The sequence below is a fragment of the Curcuma longa genome, chromosome 7 (genome assembly GCF_044706935.1).
Source record: "Curcuma longa cultivar G26 ecotype Majalengka, Jawa Barat chromosome 7, ITB_CL_G26_1.1, whole genome shotgun sequence".
NCBI classification, from domain to species: Eukaryota; Viridiplantae; Streptophyta; class Magnoliopsida; order Zingiberales; family Zingiberaceae; genus Curcuma; species Curcuma longa.
The window spans coordinates 4,424,827-4,439,669 of NC_133867.1; the positions used below are offsets into that span (position 1 = coordinate 4,424,827).

Here is a 14,843-nt window from a genome sequence, read left to right on the forward strand (position 1 = left end):
AGTCTGTTGATGTATAAATTCCAACATGAATGAGAAGTCATATAAAGAATCAGTCTCTCATACGCGATCCATTCTACAATTTGCTACCCAGTCAACTCCGGTGCATGAAAATGTTAGTTATCTCTAATCAGCTGTCTGCATTCTATGATTGCATTGATTGTTTATGTCTGAAATGTTAGTTACCAATAATTTTTGTTTTTCCATCTTTCTGCTCCTTCAAGAATTTGGTCGAACTTAAATCTAGTGTCCTTTGTAGAGTGTAATCATAAAAGTACAATATGGCTAATACATGTACATGGTAGAGAGAACTACCTCGGGATAACTTTTAACCTGAGAATTTCTTAGTTCAAAGATGTTTGCATCTTTTATTGTCAATTAATTAGTGTTTCCCAGCTTTAAATAATCAACAAAGCTCACTAAAATGTGTGTGAAGATTTCTCTAGTGCAATAGGAAGGTGTCAGGCATCAATTCTAATAATTAGTTCACAGGCAGAAAGTTAGTTGAGTCTTGATGATCTTGATAATGCTTATCTTGCTATCACCTAGAGGTTAGCAGATGCTCTATCATCACTAGACATCTCAAATGGAATCTAAGCAATTTTTATGTAGCTTGTTTGGAGCAAATTCCTGTTGGAAAATAAAATAATTCCTGCAAATTCGGATCTTAATTTATATGTTTGAATTTAAGAGCGAAAATTAAACCTGATGTTTCATTTGCTTATGTTTTGAATAAAAGACTATGGATGCTGACAATTGGCATTGTTTTAAGAGTTCTTTTGCCTCATACTTATCTGCAAATCATCTTCCATCACTTATAGAAACATATATAGTGCCTAAGTGTGCTTTGTGGCATCTGTTGTGTTTTTATGAATTATGTGATTTGTCTTTGTTTTCTACTTCTGCTATTACAAACTTTTAGTGTTAGAAGATCATCCATGCTTTTCTGCAACAGGTGCATATTAATTGCAGGAACAACAAGAAACTACTTGGTCAAGTTAGAGCATTTGATCGCCACTACAACATGGTCCTCGAAAATGTTAGGGAGATGTGGACCGAGGTATTGCAACTTTACAAATACATACAATTCATTGTCTCTTTTCATGCATGACTCTTTATGGTTTTTACCTTGATCACAGATACCCAAGACGGGCAAGGGGAAGAAGAAAGCTCTTCCAGTCAACAAGGATAGATTCATCAGCAAGATGTTCCTTTGTAGAGACTGTATTTTCGTAGAGATTCATCAACAAGAATAGATTCATCAGCAAGAAAGCTCTTCCAGTCAACAAGTATATATGCGCTAAGTATCAGCACATATATACACATAACCTCATGTATTTTCTGTTTTTCTTTATGTTCAAGATACCGAGGTCTTGTAAGCTTATCAAAATAGATGCGAATGTTATATATAATTGTTGGATTATAAATGTGTAATTTTATATGGTATTTGTGTGTGGTATTTATGTAATTAATTATTTGAGTTTTGAGTTTATAATTGTGATTTGAATGGTTTAATTATTTTATTTTATCCACAGCGCACATTGCGCGCTGCGATTGATCACATCCGCAGCATACATTGCGCGCTGTGGAAGCTCACATCCGCAGCGCGCAATGCACGCCGCGGATGATCGCATCCGCAGCGTACAATGCGCGCTGCGGATGTGATCATCCGCGGCGTGAATTGCGCGCTGCGGATGCCTAACGACTTTTAACAGCTTGCAACTGTGCAGCGTGCGATGTGCGTTGCGGATAGCATATTTGCGCGCTGCGGAAAGTCATTTTTGTTGTAGTGACTGTTCCGTGCCAAGTTTTCCCTTATGTATCGAGGTTAGATAGTTTAGAGTAAGCCTTTCCATTGCATTTTAGAATTAGATAACTAGTTTCAATTAATTCTAGTTGGTTTGTTTCCCTACTCGAATCAATAGCGTTGAACTCCATTTAGATTGCATTTAGGTTTAGGATTTAAACAGTTAGGGTTTTGATAGAATTTTGAATTGCAACTTAGGTTTATTTGATACTTTGGTTTAACGATCATCATTAGGTTAGTAAATTGTATTTTTCATTTATTTTCTGAATTTAAATTTTTATTTCATTGCAAAAAAACCAAAACCCCCATTTATATTCGAAAAACTCAAAAAGAACGACACTTGAGCTTGATTCACGCAATTGCCTACTAGTCCTTGGAAAAATACAACTCAAGGCCCCTATACTTGCTTGCTTGTATTTATCGTGGGTTTTCAAAAAATTTCTAAATTCTAATTTACAATCCTACTCAAGACACATTACCAACTTAGGGTTGTCAAGTAGCATATTTTAATTTAGAATTGTTAGTACCGATGGAATAAAAATATCTCTACAATGACATAATATTGTCCACTTTGGGCCTAAGCCCTCATGGTTTTTGTTCTTGGGCTCTCCCCAAAAGACCTCATACCAATGGAGATACTTTCCATCCTTTTAATCCCATGATCTTTTCCATGTACTTTAGATGTGTGATTATGTTTGCACCATTGCAACCCAACAATTCCCCCCTCAAACAAAGGACCACAGGCCCCCCTCAACGTCATTTTTTTTATGTCTCGGTCCAATCCTCGACCCACCAGGACTTTTTACCCCTCGGCCCATCAGACCTACTAGGACTTTCCACCTAGCGGCAACTAGGACTTTTTGCCCCTCGATCCACCCGACCTACTAGGACTTCTCACCTGGTGTCTGGTCCTCTTGATTCAGATACGGGAGCACCCACTTCCTTTGTTTAAGGTTCAAACCACATGGTTAGATCTGGATCATGGCTCATCCGGCGATTAGTCCGGTGAAGAGCGATCTCGCTCTGATACCACTTGTTAGTACCGATGGAATCAAAATATCTCCACAATGGCATGATATTGTCCACTTTGGGCCTAAGCCCTCATGGTTTTTGTTCTTGGGCTCTCCCCAAAAGGCCTCATACCAATGGAGATACTTTCCATCCTTTTAACCTCATGATCTTTTCCATGTACTTTAGATGTGGGACTATGTTTGCACCCTTGCAACCCAACAAGAATTACATAAGATGAATGTAAAGACAACTTTTTTAAATGGTATGGTTGATGAGGAAATCTATATGACACAACTAGAAGGTTACATTACTGAAGACCAAGAGGACAAAATGTGTAGACTTAAAAAGTTTATTTACAATCTAAAGTAAACATCAAGATAATGGAACATAAAATTTAATAAAATTATTTTATCTTATGATTTTAAAATGATCAATGAAGTTCATTGTGTCTATTTAAAAAGACAAAAGGAAATATTTATCATCTTATCAGTACATGTTGATGATATGTTAATAACTGAAAGTGACACAGAGTTTGTGATAGAAATTAAAGTATAACTTTTATCACAATTTAACATAAAAGATATAAGAGAAATTGAGTACATCTTAGGAGTAAAGATTATAAGAGATCAATCAAACAGACTTTTTAAATTTATATTAAGAGTCTTAGATTATTAAGATGCTATAACAATTCAATATGTCAAATTGCAATATTAAACAGACACATGTAGTGAAAGATATTGTTTTGAGCAAAAGTATATATTCCAAGATTCCTGAGGAAATATAGATAAAAAAAGATCATATGCCAATGTCATTGGTAGTTTCATGTACACTATGTTATGCACACGTTCTGATATCAGCTATACTAGCTTAATTAGTTGTTTCCAATCAAACCCATGATCGAGACTTTGGAAAGTAGTGAAGACGATATTCAGATATCTTAAAGGGACAACAAATTATTCTTTCTCTATTTTCAAGGATCTGATATAAGCTTGAAAGGCTACACGGATGCAGATTGGGTTGGAGATCTTAACAATAGAAAATTCACATCTAGCTATGCTTTCTTTTCTGAATGGTGGAGTCATCTCGTGAAACAACAAGAAATAAGCTTGTGTAACATTGTCAACAATAGAAGCTGAGTATATGGCTTGTTTAGCAGTTGTGCAAGAAGTCGTTTGATTAAGAAGGTTCCTAAAAGATCTAAATATTGTTGAGGATAGTAGGAGTCCTATTACAATTTACTATAGCAATCAAGGTGTCATAGCTTTTTCTAAAGATCTTAAATATCACAGTAAGGATAAACACATATCTTTTAAGTATAATTTTATAAGAGGTATAATTGGTAAAAAGGTAATATATTCTTAAGTATATCCCTACACGTACTTTGTTTGATGATCCTTTTATTAAGTCATTGACTAAAGAATCATTTTAAGGACATGTGAAATCTTTGAAACTTTGTAGAATGTAATGTATTATAAAGATAATTGGATATTATAAGATGTTTGATTGTGAAATATCATGATCTATTTGTTATATTTGGATAAATCTAAGTGAGCATATTGACGGGTTATTAATCTGCTCACATGGATAATCATCTCTATTTGTTAAGTGTAAATAGAGATAATATTGTTGCTTATGGGACAACTAATAAAGTTGTGAATGGAGACATACCTATAAAATGGGGTCGCCTTGACACTAATATTAAGATGAGATTATTTATAAATTAATAAAAATTAAGGTAAATGTATTATATCATTTACTAAATCTGCTGGAAGCCAGATTAAAATTCATGAGTTGAATTCAAGATTATGAATTGGGTATGTCTAGATCAAAATATGAACGATGTTAAATTTATGAAAAACATGCGCTCTTTATTAGTAAAGAGAATAATATTATAACATGTGATTCTCTTCTACAAAAGGTGGAATCTGTCACCCTAGCAACCCCACAACCATCTGTGAAGAGATAAATCGAGAAACTGTAGTTGGTCACGACGGAGGAGGATATTGCTCGGCTTCGTCGAGATTCGAACCCTTGCCCTCTTCTGCAAGTGTGCTCCGTCGTAACCAACTCAGCTATACCCCGGAGGCTATAACATGTGATTCATACCACATGTATTATAGCGATAATAAAGGTAGTAGGAGAATAAATATCTATTTTCTACTATGTAAGACCTTTGAGATTATAAGATAATCTCGATTTTACTCATTGATATTTTAGTTGTCTATTGAAGTTTTAATGATCAGTGTCTGCTACTTTAGCATGTATCCTAATGACTATGGTTCATTCGATTTATGGAGCATGATTAATGAAGCGATTTATTAAAATGAATGAATTCTAAATAAAAAATAATTAAAATTATTTTACATCTTTTACATTTATTTATTGGTCGACTAATTATATTTTTTATTTAGTAATAAAAATATGATTGTAAATAATTATAATAATTAAAATTATTGAATATGCTCTTGACATAATAGTCATTATGAGAGATTAGAGATGGTCATGTTGATGTATGTTCCTGTCTGAGACGCAGGTGAATCAGCAAGAAGCAACTACAGAAGATACGAGGTAGGGGATGATGAAGGCGAAGAGAGCTCCTGGGGCACTTGCAATGCTTAGTTGAGGGTTAGAATGAGCGCCAAGGGGATTCGACGTGGCCACTTCGACGCTCAAGTTAGTACAGAGGCTTAGAGAAGATGAAAGCAACAGAGTATATGGAAGAAGAAGATGAGGGTGAGTGCGTGTGTGGCAATACCCCTGCACATATCTCCTCTAGAGTTTATATAGTAGCACAAAGAGCATCTCCACGTCGAGCTAGTGAGGACACTAGATCTGATAGTCATTGAAGGCCTCTCCAATCACTAAGCATCACGTGTTTGTAGAGGGGCATCTAGAGGACTAGATCTGACAACCGTGTAATTGACACCTCTCTATTCGACCATGGTGTTGTGTTTGGAGATATTCATAATAGTTGTCAATGGACCAACATATGCTGTATACCCCAACTGCGGATAAGGAAATGAAGCATGTGTGAAGTGACCTTGGAGATCAAACTGTTTGGGTAGAGTGGTCAAGGTTGATGTATCTTGGAGTCAGACGAACTGAACTGATGGAATCAAGGAGTCTAAGTGCTCTAGGGTCATGTGGACTGAGCTGAATGAATTGGATGACCTGAGTTAATGGAGTCGAAGAACCTATGTCCTCTGGGGTCGTGTGAGACTAATTGCAGAACAAATCAGAACTTGTTCGCTCTTCCGTTGCGGTGAACAGTTGCAACACCATCCATCATCGATCTACAAGTCTACTTTTATCATAATCTATTCCTTTGTCTCTGCACTTAGTGAGCCGATTTCTACTTGACCACTAAATAGTATTTGCTAGCGAGAATTATATTGTACTCGAGAGAGAAAGACTAAGAGTACATGTTGCTTGATTAATTATTGTATATATCACTACCACTTGAATAATTAACTCTTCCTCCTCTTGCTCATGTTTGGCTTCTTGCATGAACTGGAAGCCATTCTGCTATCCGAAAAGTATAATAAGAGCCAGGTTCAAAACAAGGACTTCCTTCTTGCAGGGCTTCTTTCTTTCAAATTAAGGTCCCACCTTGCATGCTCCTTAATTTTATTAGCTATTATATATTGTACTTCAGAAAAATATTTTAATTCTCTCAACAACTCAGTCATTAATATTTTATGCTTCATTATTTATCCAGTAGCTTTCAACCATATATATCAACTCCCACAGATATTAACTGAGTTGGTTCTCAGATGGTAGAATTGCAATCCAAGAGTAAAGTTTGAATTTCTTGAGATTCATTTTCTTAGGAAATTAGTTCCTCCCTCCCACCTACAAGGTCATTTGCCACCGTGATTTAATTCTCTTCCAGAGACCTTGAAGCATCATCTTATACAACACAATTTAATCATTCAAAGAGCATGATGCACAGTATTTTTTGGATGACATAGAAAATGGAGTTTTAATTAATTGAAGCCAACATATATATAACACCAAACCATCCCATCAACAGCCAAGTGGGATTTCTTTCTCTTGATAAAAAAGTTATTCTTTGACACATTATTTGTTTAATCTTTTTGTTGACTCTTCTAAAGATACTGTTGGCACCATTATTGTCTTGTAGAGATGTGCCTCTTTTGTGTGTTTCTGGTTGACTACTATGGCTTGTAATCCACCAAATGTCAAAGGATCTTGTTCTTTGCCAAAGAAGACCCTTCATTTCTCAGCATGAAGCAAAATGGCTACAGTTGTTGCCATGTGCACAATGTTGCACTCATAGAGTTCTTCATCATGGCTCATATTTCCCATCAACCAATCAAGGCCAATCAATGAGCATATGACCTTTGTTTGATCTCTAGAAGTGACTAATTAAAATATGGAACCGAAAGAAATCATTAGAGTCGGATGTCTTTCTACACCACAATGATCGACAATGATATTAATAAAGTGAATTCCATGTTTCCTAGTTATTCTATCGTTCGAACGTTGATTAACGAATGAAATATCAATATACGTTGACACGGTGAAAGTCTGTCGTCCCTATATGTGACTCGTGGTCAAAATCGTATTGAGTTGTCAATCAAAATTAAGGTAGGTTAGACACATCTCAAAGTGTAGTGCACTAGACCTAATAAAAATCCAAGTCTAGTCGAATCAGTTTGGTGCACGCATCCAAAGGAGTTGAGTTGGCTCAAGACAAATTGGCTATATATCATAACTTGGCCAGAGGCGCCGACCTCGTTACTAGCTCGGTCTCGAGTGCCAACTTCTATCACAATTTGGCCACAGGCTCCGACTTCATCTCCAACTAAGTCTCGGAAGCCGACTCCACCTATGGCTCGGCCACAGTTGTCAAGCTTAGACATCAACCGCATCTCCGACTCAGCTTTGGAAGCTGACTCCACCTCTAGCTCGATTACAATCATTGATCTTAAACATCGACCTCATCTCTAACTTGGCTGTAGATGCCGACCTTAACTCAGCTTCAGCTAACCTCAACCTCAACCTCAACTCGATCTCGGGCACTAAACTCTACCACAACTAGGCCACATGTGCCATTCTAATTTTTTTGAAGTATTTTTGTCCTCTTCAATAGTAATCTCCAGAGAGAGTGCACGTCAGCTTATTCATTGATCGGTAGCTTGATCATCCATGGTATTTGATCGGAACATATATATTTAAACTCGAAGACATTCGAAGGTTTCTAAAAGGTTTTAATTCTACTATTATTGAGATCGAGAGAAAGAAGGATAAGAGTTCATGAGAATATTTAGTGTAACAAATGAAAAATTGGACAAATGAAAGTTGTACATATACATATAATATGAAGGGATGTGCATAAGAGTACTCTAGAAATTAGAATATATAACGGGTGGAGCCACCTATATAGTTTCGCCATATATACAAAGGCTCATGAGTGGGTGTTGCATTATACATGATCTTTAGGGGTGTAGATGCCGTGTGCACAAACGTATTTTATAATTATCATATTTAATTAGAATAATTCTATTTGAGGAGGAATCTTAGCATAATGGTAAAGTTGTTGCCGTGTAACTTTGTGGTTACGGATTCGAGTAGGGTAAGCTGCGTATAATAGATCTAATGTGATTCGACTGTTCTTCAGGATTCGTATTGACGAGAATTTCGTATACCGGACTGTCCTTAAATTAAAAAATAACCACATGAGCATGTAAAAAAGGTTGAATTTCAACTTAAAGTGAATTGGTGATTAGTAGAGCTTGCCCAAACTAAGTGTAGCCTTGTTGAAGTAGTCGAATTTCCCTTCTCATCAGAATTCGAAAAGTATCGATTCTTTTGGCAGATGTTCATCCTCCTTTTGAAATCCTCACAAGGAGCAGGAACTGTTTCCCCCACCACCATGCACCTTAAAGAGATGGCCTGGACAAGCTACTTTTGCAACTGTTTCAAGCTTTTCTGTTACTCACTCACCAGCTTTCTGTCCCATCCTCAAGCACTACACTCCAAACTTGAAGCCCTCGAAGAGCTTCCTTCATTTAGACAAAACTGAAATTAACAACTTTGTGGATTCAAATTAAGAAGGTTTATAGCTAGACCTTGAACAAGACTCGATTAGTTTGTACTACTGCTCGAATTGAATGCAACAAGGAATTAATTCAGCTGCTGCTCCGGGGTCTTGTTATAAACCTCTCCTGATTGAATTTAGCTGTCTTCAAGAGGTCTCAGCTCAATCAAACATGCTGAACAAGGGATCGGTAGTTTTGGAGAAGATGAGACTCATCGGTTCGGACTCCAGCTCGGCCAGGTCGGAGAAGAAGTCGTCGGGCTGGTCCGCCTCAGGGATCATCGGCTTGTAGCGAACACCACTTCTGTCAAAATGGGCCGGCACGGGGGTGGTTTCTTCTTTGACCAAGCTGGGAGAGGTGGAGTCTGGTGGTGGTTCTGCGTCGGGGCTAATTGGATCGGTAGCAGTGGCGGCGGCGGCGGCGGCTGTGGAGTCAGTGGACGGCGGCTTGGTGGACTTGGAATGGTGGGAGCGGACGGAGCCGGCGAGGGCGTTGCGCTGGGTGGGCCAGGGGTGGTTGTGCTCGGAGGTGTAGGTGACGACCAGCATGTTGGGGTCAGTGCGGCTGCGCTCCACCTGCTTCCGGGCGGAGCAGCCCTTGGAGCTGCTGCATCTGTAGTAGCCCCTGCTTCGCGTCCATGTCGTAGTTAATTTGCATGGAATAATGGAAATTAATGGCAATTAATCAGATCAATTATCGATTATACTTCATAATTACCGTGGATAAGGGGAGCCCTTAATCGGTTTTTGGCCATACTTCCTCCACGCCCACAGATCAGAGGGAACGACCTCTCCGCTCGGCCTATCGCCGGCAGCCGCCGCCGCCGGTGCAGGAACGTACACCACCCTCTTCGCCTGACCTTTTCTGCAAATATAAATCCAAATATTGTCATGATCTGGTAGAGAGAAGGAACAGGTTAATTAATTATCAAGTTCTTGATTTATTTATTTATTTTGAAGAAGAAGAAAAAGAAGAAAAATTGTTGAGAGAATTTTTCAGTACCTCCGTTTGTTGCCTGGAGTAGCCCTATGAGGCGAGATCTTCACCTCGCCACCGCGATCCGCGGCACCGACCATCGGACAGCCGGCGCTAATCAGCCGTGGCAAGAGAGGCGACAGCGAGATCTGGTGCACCTTCGATAAGATGCTGCTAGTAGTAGCAGTAGCAGCAGCAGCAGCAGCCACAGCCTTCGGCGGCGGCGGTGGCGGCGGCGGAGGTAGAAGCTGGAACCGATCTCCGAATCCTCCGTGGTCGACGCCGTTAGCGCCGCCGCCGCCGGCGACGTAGGGGTTCAGCAGCGAGCCTTGGAGGTCAGCGAAGGGGTCGCAGTTGGGGAGGAGCTGATCGACTTGCCAGCTGGCGTCGTCGTCGAGGAAAGGCTCGAGGCCGACGTTTGACAAGTGGCCGCCGGTGCGAACGATGTCGGTAAGATCGCCGTGGTCTTCGTCGTCCATCCTCTGCGAGAAGTAGTCACACATCTCTCAGTTTTTCTCTCTCCTCGGTCAATTGCAAGCTAGCTCAACCGAGGGAGGAAGAGGAAGAGGAAGAGGAAGAGGAAGGATGACGATGAGCAACAAGAGAGAAATGGAGAGACTACTCTTCCTCGATCGATTGCTTCATTAATTGGTTAACTCAATTAAATCAATGAAAAAACTATTGGTCCAGCAAAATTTTGATCGGTTCCATCAAACAAAAAAACTATTAACTAGTGGAAAAAATAATCGATAATAAGGAAACTGCAAGAGAGGAAAAATTGTCTTTGGATCTTTTTTTCTTTAAAAAAAAAAAAAAAAAAAACTCTGACAACTGTTTGAAGGAACTGAAGTGCATGATTCCCCAGTCATTTTTTTTTTCCATTTTTGATACAGAACAAGAAAAAAATATTAAGAACATGGCGATGCAAGTAAACTTTGTTTATGATAAAACTAATGCAACTCGCTCATCAACTGTGACTTCCTGTTGAATGAAGTGGAGGAGGAAATTTACACTCTTGATCAGAAAGTTCCTCAATTGTTTTCTAGGGTTTCAAACATCCTTAGTCAATTTAAAATATTGATTGCCTCGTCAATGTCTTCTTTGTTCTGCCGTAACTATAATTGTCCAAGGACTTACAGATAATGTATATAATTGCATCGAGTTTGGCCTTAATGTTATATACTAATTAATTTCTAGTTTTCCTTTCCTTCTCTAGCCTTTTTTTTCTGAAAATTAGATTAAATACATCGACTTGGTCAAGGGAAATTTGAAAATAAAATTAAGTTTTACTTGAGAAAGCCAATTAAATTAATCTAGCTTTGAATGCAGTTAGGCAATGCAGTTGACTAAGTAATGTTTAATGCGTGATTATATATATAATTATATTGCCTCAAGCAAGCTTAATTAAATCAGGGCTAAAGGTGCATGCTCTTCTGCACTAGAAATAAACAAATAGCAAGTGTAACGTGGTCGATAGTCGATCGAAGGAACGTTAATTAAGCATGCAATGAGGTGACGACAATATTTTAAACGTCATTAATTGTGAGGCAACACTCAGTAATTAATCAGAGATTCACTTAATTGGCTAATAATAGTGTCTCTCGATCCCCTGGATGCTCTCTAAAGAATCTCAGTTGACAGGATGGTGCCTACTATACTGACACTAGCTAGCTAGAACCCTAATAATTAAGGTAGTACACTAAACAATTAACCAAGAGTAGGACAAACTATAACTTTGTTTAGAGTGCTTTAATGACTCCTGGGATCTGTTCTAGAAGTCCACTTGACCATGTAATTGCAAGCTATATATGATTGTAATTAGTTAAAGTATAATTATATCTATCACCCACGTTCATGCATGGATAGAACTCATAAAGGATGGGAAGCAACCTCAAATTAAAATTGGAACTTTTTTTGGAGCTGGAATCATAATAATTAATGACCTCAAAGTGCTTGAAATTAAAGAGAGAGTAGTGTGTGCTTAGTTTCCCAGCAATGTCACGGCCACATGAATGCATAACTAGCATGTGGTAGCATTGCCATGATCGATTGAAAGTATAATTAATAATAGATATGGAAGTTTCTTAGCTATTCACAATTGGAGTAGTTAATTAATTAGAGGAGATCAAGTTGAGAGGTTCATTTTTTTAAGTGGACTTGACTAGATCTCTTTTAATTATAGGCCTGCCTCAATGTGAATATGTCTGCACAATATGGAGAATTTCCAAGTGACTTGGAGAGTTCAGTCTATCTTTATTATAATGGTTTTAGGCAATGGACTAATTAAGTATTAACTAGATGGGTATATACTTTGAGCCATCTCAAATTGCGCCTATGATTAGTACTTAGATAATTTTACCGACATGGATTATACTTCCCCACTTATATATCAAAATTCACAAATGAAAATCTTTAATTTTAGTCATTTCTCGAAATAGCTTTCGATCTTTTATAATTGTTATATTTCTCGATTTGTACAACTTTAATCTTAATTTTTCTACACTGAGAAATAATAAGAGGATCAGAGTTCAAATTCTAAATGGAATGAATATTTTGGAAGTTAATTTTTGAGTGGGCATAAATTATGCTTCGGATTTATCTAATAAACGAATCAGGAGGAAAATTATTTACGTCTAAGATTAGTCAAGCAAAGTCTAACCACTTAAATTCTATATATATAAAAAATAGTCTCATGCTTTGTTTGTAGTAGTTCCTTGTAGACTACCTTGACCTGAGGGTGAACGTGTTCGTATATGTGTGTAACTTGTCCATTGGATCGATAAGTACTCATGGAATATCCAAAAAAGATTATTAGTTTATAAAATTTTTTATGAAATGCATATTGCTTATAACATCTCACATTATTATGTTTAATTTTAGAAGAATATAGATTAATTCATAAAATATTTTCAATATCATTTGATAATGCTAGTTCTAATATCGCTAGTATTAATGAACTAAAATTTATATGTTAATCTATTATTGGTGATTTATTTGTTCATATTCATTGCGTATGTATGTTTTAAATTTATGTGTTTCAAGATGGATTAAAAATTTTTAAAAATTTATATTAAATCAATTAGAACTATTATTTCCTATTTATGGTCATATCCATCTATAATGAAACAATGAGGTAAATTTTATAACAGTGATGGAATAAGACCTAAAAAATTTTCACGTGATGTACCAACATGTTAGAATTCAACATATCAATTGTTAGAAGATTCATTTCAATATAGAGAATTATTATATTTATTTTTTGCACAACTATTAATAATGCTAATATATATTTATTTTAACACTAATGGAATATTTATAGTAGTATTTTTAAAAATTTAAAAGTATTTAATAATGCAACCGAACAACTTTCTGATTTTTATTAATTATTATATTTCTTATTTAGTTTTAATAAATTTTTATAATATAGTATTAGTTTTAAATAAAAATAGTAACAATAAATTTTTATCTTCTTGTGTATTAGCAATAAAAATGAAATGGAAAAAATATTTTTTTCATATTCTTGAAATTTATTTAGTTATATTTGCTTTAGACTCTAGATATAAATTAGAAATTTTACAAGAAATGTTAGTTTTGTATTATGACGCTTTAATTCCATTTAAAGATGATTCTTCTCCTTAATTATCATAATAATAATAGAAATTATTTATATGATATTTATAAAGAATATAGTATAAAATATGGAATATAAATTAATATTTTTTAAAATAATAAAATATTAGTAGTAGTAATTTAAAACTTACAAAATTAAATTTTTATTAAAAGAACAAACGAAACGTCCATAAGAATCCTCAAGTTTTACATAAGAACTTGAGAATTATTTTACGACTTCTTTTGATTTTAATGAAACAGATAGCGAAGCAAATTTCAATATCCTAAAATGGTCATCACAGAAGGCTCAAATTTTCTCGTTCTGTCCATGATCGTCAAAGAAATTTTAACTTGTCTAGTGTCAATAGTTGTTGTGGAATAGACGTTCAATACTAGCGATATCATATTGGATGAATGACGATCGACTTTATCTCTTGACTCTTTGGAAGTCCAAGTATTATTTGACGATTAAATTAGAGTCGAAAAAAGAATCCAAAGAATACAATTTTTAGATGATAAAGTTGAAAATTTTGATACCAAAAGCACGAATACTATAAGAATGGGAAATGAAAATGAGTAATAATGTCACTTCTTAAGGTAAAAGGGTAAAAAAGTAAGAGAACTACATGAGTTTTGATTTCCTTATACCTTAAGGGTACATGGGTAACTTAAATAAATGCAAACCCTTTTTTTATTATTTTTTATTAATTTATAATTTTAAAATTTTTTAATATAATAATATTGAACTATGATGAATCGTGAATCAAAAACCATGAATCGACGATTTCGAATCATGAATCGTAATCATCTTGAACAATTAAGGTTAAAGATCGACCTATTAGAAATTGTCAAATCAACAATTCCACACCAGGGTCAGGTCTAGGCCTTACTTATATGTGAAATTTTACAAGGTTGTTAAATTAGGTTAAGTCTAATTAAAATGATCAACTAAGATTTTGTATATTTAAGTTTTTATATATCTGACGTAATATGACCCTTTAATGTATAGAAATGTTATAGGTGATTTCTATTTTTATGATGGGCTAAAATAGAAAATATCAACAGATTGGTTATCTTTATAAATAAAGGGGGTACGATCCCCAGGTCATACGAGTCATCTTCTATTCCCTTCTGAATTACACCTTCAGAGAGAACATTGAAGAGGTCTATCAAAGGAATCATGTTGATCTACAAGGTTGACTGCACGATTCAAAAAGGATATTAAGCATTATGGCCGATTCAAGTACGCTTTCATATTTTTCTTGATTAATTTTAAATAATTAAACATAAAATATTTAGAATTTTATATGTGATGATTTTTACAAAAAAAAAAGGATAATGATGTTCTCCATTCTTAATTACATTGTTTTGGTTAAGTT

At 35.8% G+C, this 14,843-nt stretch overlaps 1 protein-coding gene across 1 annotated transcript; it reads right to left on the reverse strand.

The window, feature by feature from the left end:
* Positions 1-9,010: 9,010 nt before the first annotated feature.
* Positions 9,011-10,358, reverse strand: LOC141832276 (putative WRKY transcription factor 14). The gene is made up of 3 exons (XM_074719770.1): positions 9,883-10,358; positions 9,598-9,744; positions 9,011-9,504 (listed from the first exon to the last, which is right to left on the reverse strand). Exons 1-3 carry the CDS (start codon positions 10,356-10,358, stop codon positions 9,042-9,044), a joined length of 1,086 nt encoding a protein of 361 aa, XP_074575871.1. The 3' UTR covers positions 9,011-9,041.
* Between the last annotated feature and the right edge of the window lie 4,485 nt (positions 10,359-14,843).

What these genes read in the sequence shown, in the direction of transcription:
- LOC141832276 (XM_074719770.1), bottom strand. Translation starts at nt 10,358, where the DNA reads ATGTGTGACTACTTCTCGCAGAGGATGGACGACGAAGACCACGGCGAT. An exon ending in ACTCCAGGCAACAAACGGAG is followed by an intron (nt 9,745 to 9,882) that starts GTACTGAAAAAT and finishes TTATATTTGCAG; the next exon opens with AAAAGGTCAGGCGAAGAGGG. An exon ending in AAGGGCTCCCCTTATCCACG is followed by an intron (nt 9,505 to 9,597) that starts GTAATTATGAAG and finishes GACGCGAAGCAG; the next exon opens with GGGCTACTACAGATGCAGCA.